The sequence below is a fragment of the Scyliorhinus torazame genome, chromosome 12 (assembly GCF_047496885.1).
Source record: "Scyliorhinus torazame isolate Kashiwa2021f chromosome 12, sScyTor2.1, whole genome shotgun sequence".
In the NCBI taxonomy this organism is placed as follows: domain Eukaryota; kingdom Metazoa; phylum Chordata; class Chondrichthyes; order Carcharhiniformes; family Scyliorhinidae; genus Scyliorhinus; species Scyliorhinus torazame.
Window position 1 is genome coordinate 5,313,418 of NC_092718.1, and position 22,901 is coordinate 5,336,318.

The 22,901-nt window shown below is 44.4% G+C and overlaps 1 protein-coding gene across 3 annotated transcripts in view; it reads left to right on the plus strand.

Annotated features, from left to right (window-relative positions):
- The first annotated feature begins 243 nt into the window (after positions 1–243).
- Positions 244–22,901, plus strand: part of slc24a1 (solute carrier family 24 member 1) — a 325,564-nt gene continuing 302,906 nt past the window's right edge. For all 3 annotated transcript variants that reach the window (XM_072470316.1, XM_072470318.1, XM_072470317.1), the window contains exon 1: positions 244–797. In XM_072470316.1, the coding sequence (XP_072326417.1) occupies positions 288–797 (510 nt within the window). In that variant the 5' untranslated portion in view covers positions 244–287. The remainder of the gene's footprint in view (positions 798–22,901) is intronic.

The following is a 22,901-nucleotide window of genomic DNA, read 5'->3' on the forward strand; positions in this document are numbered from 1 at the left end:
GGGCCCCCAGGACCCCCGCAATCCACCCTAACACCATCAGCAGCTCCAACATCAGCAGCAGCGGGGCGAGAACCGCAGCCACAGGGACACCTCGGTTAAGGGGCTGCATTAGAGTGGGAAATGAGATTATCCCGGCTCCCACAACAGTGCCCCCAGTGCTGGGAGGCAGCAGCACCGAGATGGGGGTGATAGAACCCCCGCTGGGCCACTCGAAGGGTGAATATCCTGTTGACTTGTTCTCAGTGGAGCAGCGCAGGCAGGGCTGGGTACTCCTGCACGTGCTGGGGATGGTCTACATGTTCATCGCCTTGGCTCTGGTGTGTGATGAATTCTTTGTTCCATCTTTAGGGGAGATCATCGAGACTTTTGACATTTCGGACGATGTGGCGGGGGCCACGTTCATGGCGGCAGGGGGGTCTGCCCCTGAACTCTTCACCTCGCTCATCGGAGTCTTCATTTCCCACAGTAACGTGGGCATTGGCACCATTGTGGGATCTGCTGTGTTCAACATCCTGTTTGTGATCGGAATGTGCGCCATCTTCTCCAGGGAAATGCTGCACCTGACCTGGTGGCCCCTGTTCAGGGATGTCTCCTTCTACATCCTGGACCTGATCCTGTTGATCATATTCTTCCTGGACAATATGATTGAGTGGTGGGAGAGTGTCCTCTTGCTCTCTGGCTACATCACCTACGTCTGCTTCATGAAATTTAACAGACAAATTGAGCGGTGGTTCAAGAGCAACATCATAACCAATAACAATGTGGTTAAAGTCATGTCGATGATCAACCCAGTCAAGGTCAGTCAGTTTGTATTTCCCCCTTTCAATCCCGTTCCAGCTCCGCATCTTCATTTTGAGATTAAAGTGAAGGCTTCACTGGTTGAACTCCGGGTACACTCGCAATTTCAGTTCAATAAGGACACATTGCACCCATAGTAACCCGCCGTGCCCACATTTAACTATCCCGTGTCATCTTAGCAAAATAAGAAGTCTTACAACACCAGGTTAAAGTCCAACAGGTTTGTTTCGATGTCACTAGCTTTCGGAGCACTGCTCCTTCCTCAGGTGAATGAACAGGAAGGAGCCACGCTCCGAAAGCTAGTGATTCGAAACAAACCTGTTGGACTTTAACGTGGTGTTGTAAGACTTCTTACTGTGCTCACCCCAGTCCAATGTCGGCATCTCCACTTAGCAAAACAAATCCCATCAAATCTTATCCAAAATAAAAAGGTGAGTAAGGGTATTAAAGAGAGAGAGAGTGTGTGTGTGTAAGGGTGTTTGAGAGAGTGTGTGAGAGTATTTGAGAGTGTGTGTGTGTGTAAGGGTGTTTGAGAGAGTGTGTGTGAGAGTATTTGAGAGTGTGTGTGTAAGGGTGTTTAAGAGAGTGTGTGTAAGAGTATTTGAGAGAGTGTGGGTGTAAGGGTGTTTGAGAGAGTGTGTGTGAGAGTATTTGAGAGTGTGTGTGTGTGTGTAAGGGTGTTTGAGAGAGAGTGTGTGAGAGTATTTGAGAGAGTGTGTGTGTGTAAGGGTGTTTGAGAGAGTGTGTGTGTGAGAGTTTTTGAGAGTGTGTGGGTGTGTACGGGTGTTTGAGAGAGTGTGTGTGAGTATTTGAGAGTGTGTGTGCATGTATAGGTGTTTGAGAGAGTGTGTGTGAGTATTTGAGAGTGTGTGTGTGTAAGGGTATTTGAGAGAGTGTGAGTGTGTATGTGTGAGTATTTGAGAGTGTGTGTGCATGTAAGGGTGTTTTAGAGAGTGTGTGAGAGAGTATTTGAGAGTGTGTGTGTAAGGGTGTTTAAGAGAGTGTGTGTAAGAGTATTTGAGAGTGTGTATGTATGGGGGGATCTTATTGAAACTTACAGGATACTGCGAGGCCTGGATAGAGTGGGCATGGAGAGGATGTTTCCACTTGTAGGAAAAACTAGAACCAGAGGACACGATCTCAGACTAAAGGGCCGATCCTTTAAAACTGAGATGAGGAGGAATTTCTTCAGTCAGAGGGTGGTGAATCTGTGGAACTCTTTGCCGCAGAAGGCTGTGGAGGCCAAATCACTGAGTGTCTTTAAGACATAGATAGACAGGTTCTTGATTAATAAGGGGATCAGGGGTTATGGGGAGAAGGCAGGAGAATGGAGATGAGAAAATATCAGCCATGATTGAATGGCGGAGCAGACTCGATGGGCCGAGTGGCCTAATTCTGCTCCTATGCCTTATGGTCTTTTGGTCTTATTTGAGGGTGTGTGTGTATGTAAGGGTGTTTGAGAGAATGTGTGTGTGTGAGTATTTGAGAGAGTGTGTGTGAGGGTTGGAATGATATGTATAATACAAGTGTAGTAAAGGGTTAACAACAGAAACTATGTGTAACTCAACACCAGATGGCGTTACTAAGTTATTGTATATAAGGCAGCATCTCTCAGAACTCAGGGAGAAGATGATGATGAGAAACTGATGAGAAAGCAGAGGGAGATTTCATTGTAGAAACATAGCACGAGGTTGAGTTACTGTGTAGTTTAATAGTTAGAGAGAATATTGATTACTGTACCACAGATTCAATATTATTAGTTTATTATCTGTTACTTAGTCAAGTGTGCAAACCTAGTCAAGTTTAATATTGTAAAATAAATTTGTTTTGATTTAAACGTCTTATTTTTATATTCTTTGTCAACACAAAGAATGTGTGTGTGTGTGAGGGTGTGTGTGTGTGTGAGGGTGTGTGTGTGTGTGTGTGAGGGTGTGTGTGTGTGTGAGGGTGTGTGTGTGTGAGGGTGTGTGTGTGTGTGATGGTGTGTGTGTGTGAGGGTGTGTGTATGTGTGAGGGTGTGTGTGTGTGTGTGTGTGTGAGGGTGTCTGTGAGTGTGTGTGTGTGTGAGACGGTGTGTGTGTGTGTGCGACGGTGTGTGTGTGATGGTGTGTGTGAGGATGTGTGTGAGGGTGTGTGTGTGAGGGTGTGTGTGTGTGTGTGTGACGGGGTGTGTGTGCGTGTGACGGTGTGGGTGTGAGGTTTTGTGTGAGGGTGTGTGTGTGTGAGTGTGTATGTGTGATGATGTGTGTGTATGAGGGTGTGTGTGTATGAGGGTGTGTGTGTGTGAGGGTGTGTGTGTGTGAGGGTGTGTGTGTGTGTGAGGGTGTGTGTGTGTGAGTGTGTATGTGTGATGATGTGTGTGTATGAGGGTGTGTGTGTATGAAGGTGTGTGTGTGTGTGTGTGACGGTGTGTGTGAGTGTTTGTGTGTGAGTGTTTGTGTGTGAGTGTGTATGTGTGAGGGTGTGTGTGTGTGACGGTGTGTGTGAGTGTGTATGTGTGACGGTGTGTGTATGAGGGTGTGTGTGTGTGAGGGTGTGTGTGTGTGAGGGTGTGTGTGTGTGTGAGGGTGTGTGTGTGTGTGAGGGTGTGTGTGTGTGTGTGTGTGTGAGGGTGTGTGTGTGTGTGTGAGGGTGTGTGTGTGTGTGTGTGTGTGTGTGAGTGAAAGAAACTTAGCAACTGACCTTTTGGGCAGTTGATGGCCTCACGGGTACTAAATGATTAAATAAATCTGTGTGACTGGTGGGTGTTTACAGCAGCATTGTTGTGTAGAGTGTATGATGTATGATGTATGATGCTCCAGTTATCCAGTAATTGTCCTGTATTTGCTTTGGAGGAGCTGATGTTTTTGTTCCATTGCTCTCGTCTGTAGTTGGGGGAGCTGCTGCTGTAGGTTTGTGCTGTAGATACAGCGGGCGTGATGGAGGTGGGTATTCACTAAGTCCAGGGGTGTCCATTCTTGTGACCATTTCTGGATCAAGGTTGTGATGAGATTCAGAAGCAAGTGGTCTGGAGGAACCAAACTGACCAGTAGTGAGCAGATTGTTGCAGAAGATATTGAACCCCAATTCCCTCCATTACCTGGTGAGCTGGATCAATGAGTGAGTTTAAACAAAATTCAATCCACCTTTTAGCAACATTTTAGTTGAATAACGGCCTGGTCACTGTGATCTGGCTTTTTGATATCACTTTATTGGCAGCCAATTGGATTTAGCAAAGATCTTTTCAGTGAATCTTTTGTTCAGTTTGAAAGGGTTGGTGTTATAACCTGCCTGCTTACCATTGGCTGGGGACTAGTGACAATCCCACAATCCTGTGGGAGTATGAGCTTCCCCAATGAGGCGGGGGGGGGGGGGCGGAGAAACCATTAGTAAACTCCGAGTATAAATAAAGCTGGCCAGTTTAGGAACCAGCAGGAAGGAGTGTGCAGCAAGGGAAGTTGCTGCTGCTGTTATATATATATATATATATATATGTTATTGTAAATAAATGTTATTACTTTGTATCCCTAAAACTCGTGCTGGATTCTTCGTGGCCCTCACAAAAGTTGGAAAGTTAGACAGTGTGTTAGACAGTGTGTTAAACAGTGTGTTAGACAGTGCAGTTAGACAGTGTGTTAGACAGTGTGTTAGCCAGTGCAGTTAGACAGTGTGTTAGCCAGTGCAGTTAGACAGTGTGTTAGCCAGTGTGTTAGCCAGTGCAGTTAGACAGTGTGTTAGACAGTGTGTTAGACAGTGCAGTTAGACAGTGCAGTTAGACAGTGTGTTAGACAGTGTGTTAGCCAGGGCAGTTAGACAGTGTGTTAGACAGTGCAGTTAGACAGTGTGTTAGCCAGTGCAGTTAGACAGTGTGTTAGCCAGTGTGTTAGCCAGTGCAGTTAGACAGTGTGTTAGACAGTACAGTTAGACAGTGTGTTAGTCAGTGTGTTAGCCAGTGCAGTTAGACAGTGTGTTAGACAGTGTGTTAGACAGTGCAGTTAGACAGTGCAGTTAGACAGTGTGTTAGACAGTATGTTAGCCAGGGCAGTTAGACAGTGTGTTAAACAGTGCAGTTAGACAGTGTGTTAGCCAGTGCAGTTAGACAGTGTGTTAGCCAGTGTGTTAGCCAGTGCAGTTAGACAGTGTGTTAGACAGTGCAGTTAGACAGTGTGTTAGACAGTGTGTTAGCCAGGGCAGTTAGACAGTGTGTTAGACAGTGCAGTTAGACAGTGTGTTAAACAGTGCAGTTAGACAGTGTGTTAGCCAGTGCAGTTAGACAGTGTGTTAGCCAGTGTGTTAGTCAGTGCAGTTAGACAGTGTGTTAGCCAGTGCAGTTAGACAGTGTGTTAGCCAGTGTGTTAGCCAGTGCAGTTAGACAGTGTGTTAGACAGTGCAGTTAGACAGTGTGTTAGCCAGTGCAGTTAGACAGTGTGTTAGACAGTGTGTTAGACAGTGCGTTAGCCAGGGCAGTTAGACAGTGTGTTAAACAGTGCAGTTAGACAGTGTGTTAGCCAGTGCAGTTAGACAGTGTGTTAGCCAGTGTGTTAGCCAGTGCAGTTAGACAGTGTGTTAGACAGTGTGTTAGACAGAGCAGTTAGACAGTGTGTTAGACAGTGTGTTAGCCAGGGCAGTTAGACAGTGTGTTAGACAGTGTGTTAGACAGTGCAGTTAGACAGTGCAGTTAGACAGTTTGTTAGACAGTGTGTTAGCCAGTGCAGTTAGACAGTGTGTTAGCCAGTGCAGTTAGACAGTGTGTTAGCCAGTGTGTTAAACAGTGCAGTTAGACAGTGTGTTAATCAGTGCAGTTAGACAGTGTGTTAGCCAGGGCAGTTAGACAGTGTGTTAGACAGTGTGTTAGACAGTGCAGTTAGACAGTGTGTTAGCCACTGCAGTTAGACAGTGTGTTAGCCAGTGTGTTAGACAGTGTGTTAGCCAGTGCAGTTAGACAGTGTGTTAGACAGTGCAGTTAGCCAGTGTGTTAGACAGTGCAGTTAGACAGTGTGTTAGACAGTGTGTTAGACAGGGCAGTTAGACAGTGTGTTAGACAGTGTGTTAGCCAGTGCAGTTAGACAGTGTGTTAGCCAGTGTGTTAGACAGTGTGTTAGCCAGTGCAGTTAGACAGTGTGTTAGACAGTGCAGTTAGCCAGTGTGTTAGCCAGTGCAGTTAGACAGTGTGTTAGACAGTGCAGTTAGACAGTGTGTTAGACAGTGTGTTAGACAGGGCAGTTAGACAGTGTGTTAGACAGTGTGTTAGACAGTGTGTTAGACAATGCAGTTAGACAGTGTGTTAGCCAGTGCAGTTAGACAGTGTGTTAGCCAGTGTGTTAGACAGTGTGTTAGCCAGTGCAGTTAGACAGTGTGTTAGCCAGTGTGTTAATCAGTGCAGTTAGACAGTGTGTTAGCCAGTGCAGTTAGACAGTGTGTTAGCCAGTGCAGTTAGACAGTGTGTTAGCCAGTGTGTTAATCAGTGCAGTTAGACAGTGTGTTAGCCAGTGCAGTTAGACAGTGTGTTAGCCAGTGCAGTTAGACAGTGTGTTAGACAGTGCAGTTAGCCAGTGTGTTAGCCAGTGTGTTAGCCAGTGCAGTTAGCCAGTGTGTTAGCCAGTGTGTTAGCCAGTGCAGTTAGACAGTGTGTTAGCCAGTGTGTTAGCCAGTGCAGTTAGACAGTGTGTTAGCCAGGGCAGTTAGACAGTGTGTTAAACTGTGCAGTTAGACAGTGCAGTTAGACAGTGTGTTAAACAGTCCAGTTAAACAGTGCAGTTAGACAGTGTGATGGACAGTGTGTTAGCCAGGGCAGTTAGACAGTGTGATGGACAGTGTGTTAGCCAGTGTGTTAAACAGTCCAGTTAAACAGTGCAGTTAGACAGTGTGATGGACAGTGCAGTTAGCCAGTGCAGTTAGACAGTGTGTTAGCCAGTGCAGTTAGCCAGTGTGTTAGACAGTGTGTTAGCCACTGCAGTTAGACAGTGCAGTTAGACAGTGTGTTAGACAGTGTAGTTAGCCAGTGCAGTTAGACAGTGTGTTAGCCAGTGCAGTTAGACAGTGTGTTAGCCAGTGTGTTAGACAGTGTGTTAGCCAGTGCAGTTAGACAGTGTGTTAGACAGTGCAGTTAGCCAGTGTGTTAGCAGTGCAGTTAGACAGTGTGTTAGCCAGTGCAGTTAGACAGTGTGTTAGCCAGTGTGTTAATCAGTGCAGTTAGACAGTGTGTTAGCCAGTGCAGTTAGACAGTGTGTTAGCCAGTGCAGTTAGACAGTGTGTTAGACAGTGCAGTTAGCCAGTGTGTTAGCCAGTGTGTTAGCCAGTGCAGTTAGCCAGTGTGTTAGCCAGTGTGTTAGCCAGTGCAGTTAGACAGTGTGTTAGCCAGTGTGTTAGCCAGTGCAGTTAGACAGTGTGTTAGCCAGGGCAGTTAGACAGTGTGTTAAACTGTGCAGTTAGACAGTGCAGTTAGACAGTGTGTTAAACAGTCCAGTTAAACAGTGCAGTTAGACAGTGTGATGGACAGTGTGTTAGCCAGGGCAGTTAGACAGTGTGATGGACAGTGTGTTAGCCAGTGTGTTAAACAGTCCAGTTAAACAGTGCAGTTAGACAGTGTGATGGACAGTGCAGTTAGCCAGTGCAGTTAGACAGTGTGTTAGCCAGTGTGTTAGCCAGTGCAGTTAGCCAGTGTGTTAGACAGTGTGTTAGCCACTGCAGTTAGACAGTGCAGTTAGACAGTGTGTTAGACAGTGTAGTTAGCCAGTGCAGTTAGACAGTGTGTTAGACAGTGTGTTAAACAGTGCAGTTCGACAGTGTGTTAGACAGTGTGTTAGCCAGTGCAGTTAGCCAGTGCAGTTAGACAGTGTGTTAGCCAGTGTGATGGACAGTGTGTTAGACAGTGTGATGGACAGTGTGTTAGACAGTGGGATGGACAGTGTGTTAGCCAGTTCAGTTAGACAGTGTGTTAGCCAGTGCAGTTAGACAATGCGTTAGCCAGTGGGATGGACAGTGTGTTAGCCAGTGCAGTCAGACAGTGCAGTTAGACTGTGTGTTAATCAGTGCAGTTAGACAGTGTGTTAATCAGTGCAGTTAACCAGTGTGTTAATCAGTGCAGTTAGGCAGTGCAGTTAGACTGTGTGTTAATCAGTGCAGTTAGACAGGGTGTTAAACTGTGCAGTTAGACAGTGCAGTTAGACAGTGTGTTAATCAGTGCAGTTAGACAGTGCAGTTAGACAGTGTGTTAATTAGTGCAGTTAGACAGGGTGTTAAACTGTGCAGTTAGACAGTGCATTTAGACTGTGTTAATCAGTGCAGTTAGACAGTGCAGTTAGACAGTGTGTTAATCAGTGCAGTTAGACAGTGCAGTTAGACAGTGTGTTAATCAGTGCAGTTAGACAGGGTGTTAATCAGTGCAGTTAGACAGTGCAGTTAGACTGTGTGTTAATCAGTGCAGTTAGAGTGTGTGTTAAACTGTGCAGTTAGACAGGGTGTTAGACTGTGCAGTTAGACTGTGCAGCTAGACAGTATGTTAATCAGCGCAGTTAGACAGTGCAGTTAGACTGTGTGTTAATCAGTGCAGTTAGACAGGGTGTTAAACTGTGCAGTTAGGCAGTGCAGTTAGACTGTGTGTTAATCAGTGCAGTTAGACAGTGCAGTTAGACAGGGTGTTAATCAGTGCAGTTAGACAGTGCAGTTAGACTGTGTGTTAATCAGTGCAGTTAGTGCAGTTAGACAGGGTGTTAATCAGTGCAGTTAGACAGGGTGTTAATCAGTGCAGTTAGACAGTGCAGTTAGACTGTGTGTTAATCAGTGCAGTTAGACAGTGCAGTTAGACAGTGTGTTAATCAGTGCAGTTAGACAGTGCAGTTAAACAGTGTGTTAATCAGTGCAGTTAGACAGGGTGTTAATCAGTGCAGTTAGACAGTGCAGTTAGACTGTGTGTTAAACTGTGCAGTTAGACAGTGCAGTTAGACAGGGTGTTAGACTGTGCAGTTAGACTGTGCAGTTAGACAGTTTGTTAATCAGCGCAGTTAGACAGTGCAGTTAGACTGTGTGTTAATCAGTGCAGTTAGACAGGTGGTTAAACTGTGCAGTTAGACAGTGCAGTTAGACTGTGTGTTAATCAGTGCAGTTAGACAGGGTGTTAATCAGTGCAGTTAGACAGTGCAGTTAGACTGTGTGTTAAACTGTGCAGTTAGACAGTGCAGTTAGACAGGGTGTTAGACTGTGCAGTTAGACTGTGCAGTTAGACAGTTTGTTAATCAGCGCAGTTAGACAGTGCAGTTAGACTGTGTGTTAATCAGTGCAGTTAGACAGGTGGTTAAACTGTGCAGTTAGACAGTGCAGTTAGACTGTGTGTTAATCAGTGCAGTTAGACAGGGTGTTAATCAGTGCAGTTAGACAGTGCAGTTAGACTGTGTGTTAAACTGTGCAGTTAGACAGTGCAGTTAGACAGGGTGTTAGACTGTGCAGTTAGACTGTGCAGTTAGACAGTTTGTTAATCAGCGCAGTTAGACAGTGCAGTTAGACTGTGTGTTAATCAGTGCAGTTAGACAGGTGGTTATACTGTGCAGTTAGACAGTGCAGTTAGACTGTGTGTTAATCAGCGCAGTTAGACAGTGCAGTTAGACAGGGTGTTAATCAGTGCAGTTAGACAGTGCAGTTAGACTGTGTGTTAATCAGTGCAGTTAGACAGGGTGTTAGACTGTGCAGTTAGACTGTGCAGTTAGACAGGGTGTTAGACTGTGCAGTTAGACTGTGCAGCTAGACAGTATGTTAATCAGCGCAGTTAGACAGTGCAGTTAGACTGTGTGTTAATCAGTGCAGTTAGACAGGGTGTTAAACTGTGCAGTTAGGCAGTGCAGTTAGACTGTGTGTTAATCAGTGCAGTTAGACAGTGCAGTTAGACAGGGTGTTAATCAGTGCAGTTAGACAGTGCAGTTAGACTGTGTGTTAATCAGTGCAGTTAGACAGTGCAGTTAGACAGGGTGTTAATCAGTGCAGTTAGACAGGGTGTTAATCAGTGCAGTTAGACAGTGCAGTTAGACTGTGTGTTAATCAGTGCAGTTAGACAGTGCAGTTAGACAGTGTGTTAATCAGTGCAGTTAGACAGTGCAGTTAAACAGTGTGTTAATCAGTGCAGTTAGACAGGGTGTTAATCAGTGCAGTTAGACAGTGCAGTTAGACTGTGTGTTAAACTGTGCAGTTAGACAGTGCAGTTAGACAGGGTGTTAGACTGTGCAGTTAGACTGTGCAGTTAGACAGTTTGTTAATCAGCGCAGTTAGACAGTGCAGTTAGACTGTGTGTTAATCAGTGCAGTTAGACAGGTGGTTAAACTGTGCAGTTAGACAGTGCAGTTAGACTGTGTGTTAATCAGTGCAGTTAGACAGGGTGTTAATCAGTGCAGTTAGACAGTGCAGTTAGACTGTGTGTTAAACTGTGCAGTTAGACAGTGCAGTTAGACAGGGTGTTAGACTGTGCAGTTAGACTGTGCAGTTAGACAGTTTGTTAATCAGCGCAGTTGACAGTGCAGTTAGACTGTGTGTTAATCAGTGCAGTTAGACAGGTGGTTAAACTGTGCAGTTAGACAGTGCAGTTAGACTGTGTGTTAATCAGTGCAGTTAGACAGGGTGTTAATCAGTGCAGTTAGACAGTGCAGTTAGACTGTGTGTTAAACTGTGCAGTTAGACAGTGCAGTTAGACAGGGTGTTAGACTGTGCAGTTAGACTGTGCAGTTAGACAGTTTGTTAATCAGCGCAGTTAGACAGTGCAGTTAGACTGTGTGTTAATCAGTGCAGTTAGACAGGTGGTTAAACTGTGCAGTTAGACAGTGCAGTTAGACTGTGTGTTAATCAGCGCAGTTAGACAGTGCAGTTAGACAGGGTGTTAATCAGTGCAGTTAGACAGTGCAGTTAGATTGTGTGTTAATCAGTGCAGTTAGACAGGGTGTTAGACTGTGCAGTTAGACTGTGCAGTTAGACAGTATGTTAATCAGCGCAGTTAGACAGTGCAGTTAGACTGTGTGTTAATCAGTGCAGTTAGACAGGTGGTTAAACTGTGCAGTTAGACAGTGCAGTTAGACTGTGTGTTAATCAGTGCAGTTAGACAGGTGGTTAAACTGTACAGTTGGACAGTGCAGTTAGACTGTGTGTTAATCAGCGCAGTTAGACAGTGCAGTTAGACAGGGTGTTAATCAGTGCAGTTAGACAGTGCAGTTAGACAGGGTGTCAATCAGTGCAGTTAGACAGTGCAGTTAGACTGTGTGTTAATCAGTGCAGTTAGACAGGTGGTTAAACTGTGCAGTTAGACAGTGCAGTTAGACTGTGTGTTAATCAGCGCAGTTAGACAGTGCAGTTAGACAGGGTGTTAATCAGTGCAGTTAGACAGTGCAGTTAGACTGTGTGTTAATCAGTGCAGTTAGACAGGTGGTTAAACTGTGCAGTTAGACAGTGCAGTTAGACAGTGTGTTAATCAGTCCAGTTAGACAGTGCAGTTAGACTGTGTGTTAATCAGTGCAGTTAGACAGTGCAGTTAGACTGTGTGTTAATCAGCGCAGTTAGACAGTGCAGTTAGACTGTGTGTTAATCAGTGCAGTTAGACAGGTGGTTAAACTGTGCAGTTAGACAGTGCAGTTAGACTGTGTGTTAATCAGTGCAGTTAGACAGGTGGTTAAACTGTGCAGTTAGACAGTGCAGTTAGACTGTGTGTTAATCAGTGCAGTTAGGCAGTGCAGTTAGACTGTGTGTTAATCAGTGCAGTTAGACAGGTGGTTAAACTGTGCAGTTAGACAGTGCAGTTAGACTGTGTGTTAATCAGTGCAGTTAGACAGGTGGTTAAACTGTGCAGTTAGACAGTGCAGTTAGACTGTGTGTTAATCAGCGCAGTTAGACTGTGTGTTAATCAGTGCAGTTAGACAGTGCAGTTAGACAGGGTGTTAGACTGTGCAGTTAGACTGTGCAGTTAGACAGTTTGTTAATCAGTGCAGTTAGACAGTGCAGTTAGACTGTGTGTTAAACTGTGCAGTTAGACAGTGCAGTTAGACAGGGTGTTAGACTGTGCAGTTAGACTGTGCAGTTAGACAGTTTGTTAATCAGCGCAGTTAGACAGTGCAGTTAGACTGTGTGTTAATCAGTGCAGTTAGACAGGTGGTTATACTGTGCAGTTAGACAGTGCAGTTAGACTGTGTGTTAATCAGCGCAGTTAGACAGTGCAGTTAGACAGGGTGTTAATCAGTGCAGTTAGACAGTGCAGTTAGACTGTGTGTTAATCAGTGCAGTTAGTGCAGTTAGACAGGGTGTTAATCAGTGCAGTTAGACAGGGTGTTAATCAGTGCAGTTAGACAGTGCAGTTAGACTGTGTGTTAATCAGTGCAGTTAGACAGTGCAGTTAGACAGTGTGTTAATCAGTGCAGTTAGACAGTGCAGTTAAACAGTGTGTTAATCAGTGCAGTTAGACAGGGTGTTAATCAGTGCAGTTAGACAGTGCAGTTAGACTGTGTGTTAAACTGTGCAGTTAGACAGTGCAGTTAGACAGGGTGTTAGACTGTGCAGTTAGACTGTGCAGTTAGACAGTTTGTTAATCAGCGCAGTTAGACAGTGCAGTTAGACTGTGTGTTAATCAGTGCAGTTAGACAGGTGGTTAAACTGTGCAGTTAGACAGTGCAGTTAGACTGTGTGTTAATCAGTGCAGTTAGACAGGGTGTTAATCAGTGCAGTTAGACAGTGCAGTTAGACTGTGTGTTAAACTGTGCAGTTAGACAGTGCAGTTAGACAGGGTGTTAGACTGTGCAGTTAGACTGTGCAGTTAGACAGTTTGTTAATCAGCGCAGTTAGACAGTGCAGTTAGACTGTGTGTTAATCAGTGCAGTTAGACAGGTGGTTAAACTGTGCAGTTAGACAGTGCAGTTAGACTGTGTGTTAATCAGTGCAGTTAGACAGGGTGTTAATCAGTGCAGTTAGACAGTGCAGTTAGACTGTGTGTTAAACTGTGCAGTTAGACAGTGCAGTTAGACAGGGTGTTAGACTGTGCAGTTAGACTGTGCAGTTAGACAGTTTGTTAATCAGCGCAGTTAGACAGTGCAGTTAGACTGTGTGTTAATCAGTGCAGTTAGACAGGTGGTTATACTGTGCAGTTAGACAGTGCAGTTAGACTGTGTGTTAATCAGCGCAGTTAGACAGTGCAGTTAGACAGGGTGTTAATCAGTGCAGTTAGACAGTGCAGTTAGACTGTGTGTTAATCAGTGCAGTTAGACAGGGTGTTAGACTGTGCAGTTAGACTGTGCAGTTAGACAGGGTGTTAGACTGTGCAGTTAGACTGTGCAGCTAGACAGTATGTTAATCAGCGCAGTTAGACAGTGCAGTTAGACTGTGTGTTAATCAGTGCAGTTAGACAGGGTGTTAAACTGTGCAGTTAGGCAGTGCAGTTAGACTGTGTGTTAATCAGTGCAGTTAGACAGTGCAGTTAGACAGGGTGTTAATCAGTGCAGTTAGACAGTGCAGTTAGACTGTGTGTTAATCAGTGCAGTTAGACAGTGCAGTTAGACAGGGTGTTAATCAGTGCAGTTAGACAGGGTGTTAATCAGTGCAGTTAGACAGTGCAGTTAGACTGTGTGTTAATCAGTGCAGTTAGACAGTGCAGTTAGACTGTGTGTTAATCAGTGCAGTTAGACAGTGCAGTTAAACAGTGTGTTAATCAGTGCAGTTAGACAGGGTGTTAATCAGTGCAGTTAGACAGTGCAGTTAGACTGTGTGTTAAACTGTGCAGTTAGACAGTGCAGTTAGACAGGGTGTTAGACTGTGCAGTTAGACTGTGCAGTTAGACAGTTTGTTAATCAGCGCAGTTAGACAGTGCAGTTAGACTGTGTGTTAATCAGTGCAGTTAGACAGGTGGTTAAACTGTGCAGTTAGACAGTGCAGTTAGACTGTGTGTTAATCAGTGCAGTTAGACAGGGTGTTAATCAGTGCAGTTAGACAGTGCAGTTAGACTGTGTGTTAAACTGTGCAGTTAGACAGTGCAGTTAGACAGGGTGTTAGACTGTGCAGTTAGACTGTGCAGTTAGACAGTTTGTTAATCAGCGCAGTTGACAGTGCAGTTAGACTGTGTGTTAATCAGTGCAGTTAGACAGGTGGTTAAACTGTGCAGTTAGACAGTGCAGTTAGACTGTGTGTTAATCAGTGCAGTTAGACAGGGTGTTAATCAGTGCAGTTAGACAGTGCAGTTAGACTGTGTGTTAAACTGTGCAGTTAGACAGTGCAGTTAGACAGGGTGTTAGACTGTGCAGTTAGACTGTGCAGTTAGACAGTTTGTTAATCAGCGCAGTTAGACAGTGCAGTTAGACTGTGTGTTAATCAGTGCAGTTAGACAGGTGGTTAAACTGTGCAGTTAGACAGTGCAGTTAGACTGTGTGTTAATCAGCGCAGTTAGACAGTGCAGTTAGACAGGGTGTTAATCAGTGCAGTTAGACAGTGCAGTTAGATTGTGTGTTAATCAGTGCAGTTAGACAGGGTGTTAGACTGTGCAGTTAGACTGTGCAGTTAGACAGTATGTTAATCAGCGCAGTTAGACAGTGCAGTTAGACTGTGTGTTAATCAGTGCAGTTAGACAGGTGGTTAAACTGTGCAGTTAGACAGTGCAGTTAGACTGTGTGTTAATCAGTGCAGTTAGACAGGTGGTTAAACTGTACAGTTGGACAGTGCAGTTAGACTGTGTGTTAATCAGCGCAGTTAGACAGTGCAGTTAGACAGGGTGTTAATCAGTGCAGTTAGACAGTGCAGTTAGACAGGGTGTCAATCAGTGCAGTTAGACAGTGCAGTTAGACTGTGTGTTAATCAGTGCAGTTAGACAGGTGGTTAAACTGTGCAGTTAGACAGTGCAGTTAGACTGTGTGTTAATCAGCGCAGTTAGACAGTGCAGTTAGACAGGGTGTTAATCAGTGCAGTTAGACAGTGCAGTTAGACTGTGTGTTAATCAGTGCAGTTAGACAGGTGGTTAAACTGTGCAGTTAGACAGTGCAGTTAGACAGTGTGTTAATCAGTCCAGTTAGACAGTGCAGTTAGACTGTGTGTTAATCAGTGCAGTTAGACAGTGCAGTTAGACTGTGTGTTAATCAGCGCAGTTAGACAGTGCAGTTAGACTGTGTGTTAATCAGTGCAGTTAGACAGGTGGTTAAACTGTGCAGTTAGACAGTGCAGTTAGACTGTGTGTTAATCAGTGCAGTTAGACAGGTGGTTAAACTGTGCAGTTAGACAGTGCAGTTAGACTGTGTGTTAATCAGTGCAGTTAGGCAGTGCAGTTAGACTGTGTGTTAATCAGTGCAGTTAGACAGGTGGTTAAACTGTGCAGTTAGACAGTGCAGTTAGACTGTGTGTTAATCAGTGCAGTTAGACAGGTGGTTAAACTGTGCAGTTAGACAGTGCAGTTAGACTGTGTGTTAATCAGCGCAGTTAGACTGTGTGTTAATCAGTGCAGTTAGACAGTGCAGTTAGACAGGGTGTTAGACTGTGCAGTTAGACTGTGCAGTTAGACAGTTTGTTAATCAGTGCAGTTAGACAGTGCAGTTAGACTGTGTGTTAAACTGTGCAGTTAGACAGTGCAGTTAGACAGGGTGTTAGACTGTGCAGTTAGACTGTGCAGTTAGACAGTTTGTTAATCAGCGCAGTTAGACAGTGCAGTTAGACTGTGTGTTAATCAGTGCAGTTAGACAGGTGGTTATACTGTGCAGTTAGACAGTGCAGTTAGACTGTGTGTTAATCAGCGCAGTTAGACAGTGCAGTTAGACAGGGTGTTAATCAGTGCAGTTAGACAGTGCAGTTAGACTGTGTGTTAATCAGTGCAGTTAGACAGGGTGTTAGACTGTGCAGTTAGACTGTGCAGTTAGACAGGGTGTTAGACTGTGCAGTTAGACTGTGCAGCTAGACAGTATGTTAATCAGCGCAGTTAGACAGTGCAGTTAGACTGTGTGTTAATCAGTGCAGTTAGACAGGGTGTTAAACTGTGCAGTTAGGCAGTGCAGTTAGACTGTGTGTTAATCAGTGCAGTTAGACAGTGCAGTTAGACAGGGTGTTAATCAGTGCAGTTAGACAGTGCAGTTAGACTGTGTGTTAATCAGTGCAGTTAGACAGTGCAGTTAGACAGGGTGTTAATCAGTGCAGTTAGACAGGGTGTTAATCAGTGCAGTTAGACAGTGCAGTTAGACTGTGTGTTAATCAGTGCAGTTAGACAGTGCAGTTAGACAGTGTGTTAATCAGTGCAGTTAGACAGTGCAGTTAAACAGTGTGTTAATCAGTGCAGTTAGACAGGGTGTTAATCAGTGCAGTTAGACAGTGCAGTTAGACTGTGTGTTAAACTGTGCAGTTAGACAGTGCAGTTAGACAGGGTGTTAGACTGTGCAGTTAGACTGTGCAGTTAGACAGTTTGTTAATCAGCGCAGTTAGACAGTGCAGTTAGACTGTGTGTTAATCAGTGCAGTTAGACAGGTGGTTAAACTGTGCAGTTAGACAGTGCAGTTAGACTGTGTGTTAATCAGTGCAGTTAGACAGGGTGTTAATCAGTGCAGTTAGACAGTGCAGTTAGACTGTGTGTTAAACTGTGCAGTTAGACAGTGCAGTTAGACAGGGTGTTAGACTGTGCAGTTAGACTGTGCAGTTAGACAGTTTGTTAATCAGCGCAGTTGACAGTGCAGTTAGACTGTGTGTTAATCAGTGCAGTTAGACAGGTGGTTAAACTGTGCAGTTAGACAGTGCAGTTAGACTGTGTGTTAATCAGTGCAGTTAGACAGGGTGTTAATCAGTGCAGTTAGACAGTGCAGTTAGACTGTGTGTTAAACTGTGCAGTTAGACAGTGCAGTTAGACAGGGTGTTAGACTGTGCAGTTAGACTGTGCAGTTAGACAGTTTGTTAATCAGCGCAGTTAGACAGTGCAGTTAGACTGTGTGTTAATCAGTGCAGTTAGACAGGTGGTTAAACTGTGCAGTTAGACAGTGCAGTTAGACTGTGTGTTAATCAGCGCAGTTAGACAGTGCAGTTAGACAGGGTGTTAATCAGTGCAGTTAGACAGTGCAGTTAGATTGTGTGTTAATCAGTGCAGTTAGACAGGGTGTTAGACTGTGCAGTTAGACTGTGCAGTTAGACAGTATGTTAATCAGCGCAGTTAGACAGTGCAGTTAGACTGTGTGTTAATCAGTGCAGTTAGACAGGTGGTTAAACTGTGCAGTTAGACAGTGCAGTTAGACTGTGTGTTAATCAGTGCAGTTAGACAGGTGGTTAAACTGTACAGTTGGACAGTGCAGTTAGACTGTGTGTTAATCAGCGCAGTTAGACAGTGCAGTTAGACAGGGTGTTAATCAGTGCAGTTAGACAGTGCAGTTAGACAGGGTGTCAATCAGTGCAGTTAGACAGTGCAGTTAGACTGTGTGTTAATCAGTGCAGTTAGACAGGTGGTTAAACTGTGCAGTTAGACAGTGCAGTTAGACTGTGTGTTAATCAGCGCAGTTAGACAGTGCAGTTAGACAGGGTGTTAATCAGTGCAGTTAGACAGTGCAGTTAGACTGTGTGTTAATCAGTGCAGTTAGACAGGTGGTTAAACTGTGCAGTTAGACAGTGCAGTTAGCCAGTGTGTTAATCAGTCCAGTTAGACAGTGCAGTTAGACTGTGTGTTAATCAGTGCAGTTAGACAGTGCAGTTAGACTGTGTGTTAATCAGCGCAGTTAGACAGTGCAGTTAGACTGTGTGTTAATCAGTGCAGTTAGACAGGTGGTTAAACTGTGCAGTTAGACAGTGCAGTTAGACTGTGTGTTAATCAGTGCAGTTAGACAGGTGGTTAAACTGTGCAGTTAGACAGTGCAGTTAGACTGTGTGTTAATCAGTGCAGTTAGGCAGTGCAGTTAGACTGTGTGTTAATCAGTGCAGTTAGACAGGTGGTTAAACTGTGCAGTTAGACAGTGCAGTTAGACTGTGTGTTAATCAGTGCAGTTAGACAGGTGGTTAAACTGTGCAGTTAGACAGTGCAGTTAGACTGTGTGTTAATCAGCGCAGTTAGACTGTGTGTTAATCAGTGCAGTTAGACAGTGCAGTTAGACAGTATGTTAATCAGCGCAGTTAGACAGGTGGTTAAACTGTGCAGTTAGACAGTGCAGTTAGACTGTGTGTTAATCAGCGCAGTTAGACAGTGCAGTTAGACTGTGTGTTAATCAGTGCAGTTAGACAGTGCAGTTAGACAGTGTGTTAATCAGTGCAGTTAGACAGTGCAGTTAGACTGTGTGTTAATCAGTGCAGTTAGACAGGTGGTTAAACTGTGCAGTTAGACAGTGCAGTTAGACAGTGTGTTAATCAGCGCAGTTAGACAGTGCAGTTAGACTGTGTGTTAATCAGTGCAGTTAGACAGTGCAGTTAGACTGTGTGTTAATCAGTGCAGTTAGACAGGTGGTTAAACTGTGCATTTAGACAGTGCAGTTAGACTGTGTGTTAATCAGCGCAGTTAGACTGTGTGTTAATCAGTGCAGTTAGACAGTGCAGTTAGACTGTGTGTTAATCAGTGCAGTTAGACAGGTGGTTAAACTGTGCAGTTAGACAGTGCAGTTAGACTGTGTATTAATCAGTGCAGTTAGACAGGTGGTTAAACTGTGCAGTTAGACAGTGCAGTTAGACAGTGTGTTAATCAGTGCAGTTAGACAGTGCAGTTAGACAGGGTGTCAATCAGTGCAGTTAGACAGTGCAGTTAGACTGTGTGTTAATCAGCGCAGTTAGACAGTGCAGTTAGACTGTGTGTTAATCAGTGCTGTTAGACAGTACAGTTAGACAGTGTGTTAATCAGTGCAGTTAGACAGTGCAGTTAGACTGTGTGTTAATCAGTGCAGTTAGACAGGTGGTTAAACTGTGCAGTTAGACAGTGCAGTTAGACAGTGTGTTAATCAGCGCAGTTAGACAGTGCAGTTAGACTGTGTGTTAATCAGTGCAGTTAGACAGTGCAGTTAGACTGTGTGTTAATCAGTGCAGTTAGACAGGTGGTTAAACTGTGCAGTTAGACAGTGCAGTTAGACTGTGTGTTAATCAGCGCAGTTAGACTGTGTGTTAATCAGTGCAGTTAGACAGTGCAGTTAGACAGTATGTTAATCAGCGCAGTTAGACAGGGTGTTAAACTGTCCAGTTAAACAGTCCAGTTAAACAGTGCAGTTAGACAGTGTGTTAAACTGTGCAGTTAGACAGGGTGTTAATCAGTGCAGTTAGACAGTGTGTTAAACTGTGCAGTTAGACAGGGTGTTAATCAGTGCAGTTAGACAGTGCAGTTAGACTGTGTGTTAATCAGTGCAGTTAGACAGTGCAGTTAGACTGTGTGTTAATCAGTGCAGTTAGACAGTGCAGTTAGACAGTGTGTTAATCAGTGCAGTTAGACAGTGCAGTTAGACTGTGTGTTAATCAGTGCAGTTAGACAGGTGGTTAAACTGTGCAGTTAGACAGTGCAGTTAGACAGTGTGTTAATCAGTGCAGTTAGACAGTGCAGTTAGACAGGGTGTTAATCAGTGCAGTTAGACAGTGCAGTTAGACTGTGTGTTAATCAGCGCAGTTAGACAGTGCAGTTAGACTGTGTGTTAATCAGTGCAGTTAGACAGTGCAGTTAGACAGTGTGTTAATCAGTGCAGTTAGACAGTGCAGTTAGACTGTGTGTTAATCAGTGCAGTTAGACAGGTGGTTAAACTGTGCAGTTAGACAGTGCAGTTAGACAGTGTGTTAATCAGCGCAGTTAGACAGTGCAGTTAGACAGTGTGTTAATCAGTGCAGTTAGACAGTGCAGTTAGACTGTGTGTTAATCAGTGCAGTTAGACAGGTGGTTAAACTGTGCATTTAGACAGTGCAGTTAGACTGTGTGTTAATCAGCGCAGTTAGACTGTGTGTTAATCAGTGCAGTTAGACAGTGCAGTTAGACTGTGTGTTAATCAGTGCAGTTAGACAGGTGGTTAAACTGTGCAGTTAGACAGTGCAGTTAGACTGTGTGTTAATCAGTGCAGTTAGACAGGTGGTTAAACTGTGCAGTTAGACAGTGCAGTTAGACAGTGTGTTAATCAGTGCAGTTAGACAGTGCAGTTAGACAGGGTGTTAATCAGTGCAGTTAGACAGTGCAGTTAGACTGTGTGTTAATCAGCGCAGTTAGACAGTGCAGTTAGACTGTGTGTTAATCAGTGCAGTTAGACAGTGCAGTTAGACAGTGTGTTAATCAGTGCAGTTAGACAGTGCAGTTAGACTGTGTGTTAATCAGTGCAGTTAGACAGGTGGTTAAACTGTGCAGTTAGACAGTGCAGTTAGACAGTGTGTTAATCAGCGCAGTTCGACAGTGCAGTTAGACTGTGTGTTAATCAGTGCAGTTAGACAGTGCAGTTAGACTGTGTGTTAATCAGTGCAGTTAGACAGGTGGTTAAACTGTGCAGTTAGACAGTGCAGTTAGACTGTGTGTTAATCAGCGCAGTTAGACTGTGTGTTAATCAGTGCAGTTAGACAGTGCAGTTAGACAGTATGTTAATCAGCGCAGTTAGACAGGGTGTTAAACTGTCCAGTTAAACAGGGTGTTAATCAGTGCAGTTAGACAGTGTGTTAAACTGTGCAGTTAGACAGGGTGTTAATCAGTGCAGTTAGACTGTGTGTTAAACTGTGCAGTTAGACTGTGTGTTAATCAGTGCAGTTAGACAGTGCAGTTAGACAGTGTGTTAAACTGTGCAGTTAGACAGTGCAGTTAGACAGGGTGTTAATCAGTGCAGTTAGACAGTGTGATGGACAGTGTGTTAGCCAGTGCAGTTAGACTGTGTGTTAAACTGTTCAGTTAGACTGTGTGTTAATCAGTGCAGTTAGACAGTGCAGTTAGACAGTGTGTTAAACTGTGCAGTTAGACAGTGCAGTTAGACAGGGTGTTAATCAGTGCAGTTAGACAGTGCAGTTAGACTGTGTGTTAATCAGTGCAGTTAGACAGTGCAGTTAGACAGGGTGTTAATCAGTGCAATTGGACAGTGTGACGGACAGTGTGTTAGGCAGTGCAGTTAGACAGTGCAGTTAGACAGTGTGTTATACAGTCCAGTTAGACAGTGCACTTCGACAGTGCAGTTAGGCAGTGCAGTTAAACAGTGCAGTTAGACTGTGTGTTAATCAGCGCAGTTAGACAGTGCAGTTAGACTGTGTGTTAATCAGTGCAGTTAGACAGTGCAGTTAGACTGTGTGTTAATCAGTGCAGTTAGACTGTGTGTTAATCAGCGCAGTTAGACAGTGCAGTTAGACTGTGTGTTAATCAGTGCAGTTAGACAGTGCAGTTAGACAGGGTGTTAATCAGTGCAGTTAGACAGTGCAGTTAGACTGTGTGTTAAACTGTGCAGTTAGACAGTGCAGTTATACAGTGCAGTTAGACAGGGTGTTAATCAGTGCAGTTAGACAGTGCGTTAAACAGTCCAGTTAGACAGTGCAGTTAGGCAGTGCCGTTAAACAGTGCAGTTAGACTGTGTGTTAATCAGTGCAGTTAGACAGTGCAGTTAGACTGTGTGTTAAACAGTGCAGTTAGACTGTGAGTTAATCAGTGCAGTTAGACAGTGCAGTTAGACAGGGTGTTAATCAGTGCAGTTAGACAGGGTGATGGACAGTGCAGTTAGGCAGTGCAGTTAAACAGTGCAGTTAGACAGTGTGATGGACAGTGTGTTAGCCAGTGCAGATAGGCAGTGCAGCTAGACAGTGTGTTAAACAGTCCAGTTAGACAGTGCAGTTAGACTGTGTGTTAAACTGTGCAATTAGACAGGGTGTTAAACTGTGCAGTTAGACAGTGCAGTTAGACTGTGTGTTAATCAGTGCAGTTAGACAGGTGGTTAAACTGTGCAGTTAGACAGTGCAGTTAGACTTTGTGTTAATCAGTGCAGTTAGACAGTGCAGTTAGACAGGGTGTTAATCAGTGCAGTTAGACAGTGCAGTTAGACTGTGTGTTAATCAGCGCAGTTAGACAGTGCAGTTAGACTGTGTGTTAATCAGTGCAGTTAGACAGTGCAGTTAGACAGTGTGTTAATCAGTGCAGTTAGACAGTGCAGTTAGACTGTGTGTTAATCAGTGCAGTTAGACAGGTGGTTAAACTGTGCAGTTAGACAGTGCAGTTAGACAGTGTGTTAATCAGTGCAGTTAGACAGTGCAGTTAGACTGTGTGCTAATCAGTGCAGTTAGACAGGTGGTTAAACTGTGCAGTTAGACAGTGCAGTTAGACCGTGTGTTAATCAGTGCAGTTAGACAGGTGGTTAAACTGTGCAGTTAGACAGTGCAGTTAGACTGTGTGTTAATCAGCGCAGTTAGACTGTGTGTTAATCAGTGTAGTTAGACAGTGCAGTTAGACAGTGCAGTTAGACAGTATGTTAATCAGCGCAGTTGGACAGGGTGTTAAACTGTCCAGTTAAACAGTCCAGTTAAACAGTGCAGTTAGACAGTGTGATGGACAGTGTGTTAGCCAGTGCAGTTAGGCAGTGCAGCTAGACAGTGTGTTAAACAGTCCAGTTAGACAGTGCAGTTAGACTGTGTGTTAATCAGTGCAGTTAGACAGTGTGTTAAACTGTGCAGTTCGACAGGGTGTTAATCAGTGCAGTTAGACTGTGTGTTAAACTGTGCAGTTAGACAGGGTGTTAATCAGTGAAGTTAGACAGTGTGATGGACAGTGTGTTAACCAGTGCAGTTAGACTGTGTGTTAAACTGTGCAGTTAGACTGTGTGTTAATCAGTGCAGTTAGACAGTGCAGTTAGACAGTGTGTTAAACTGTGCAGTTAGACAGTGCAGTTAGACAGGGTGTTAATCATTGCAGTTAGACAGTGCAGTTAGACTGTGTGTTAATCAGTGATTTTAGACAGTGCAGTTAGACAGGGTGTTAATCAGTGCAATTGGACAGTGTGACGGACAGTGTGTTAGGCAGTGCAGTTAGACAGTGCAGTTAGACAGTGTGTTATACAGTCCAGTTAGACAGTGCAGTTAGGCAGTGCAGTTAGGCAGTGCAGTTAAACAGTGCAGTTAGACTGTGTGTTAATCAGCGCAGTTAGACAGTGCAGTTAGACTGTGTGTTAATCAGTGCAGTTAGACAGTGCAGTTAGACTGTGTGTTAATCAGTGCAGTTAGACTGTGTGTTAATCAGCGCAGTTAGACAGTGCAGTTAGACT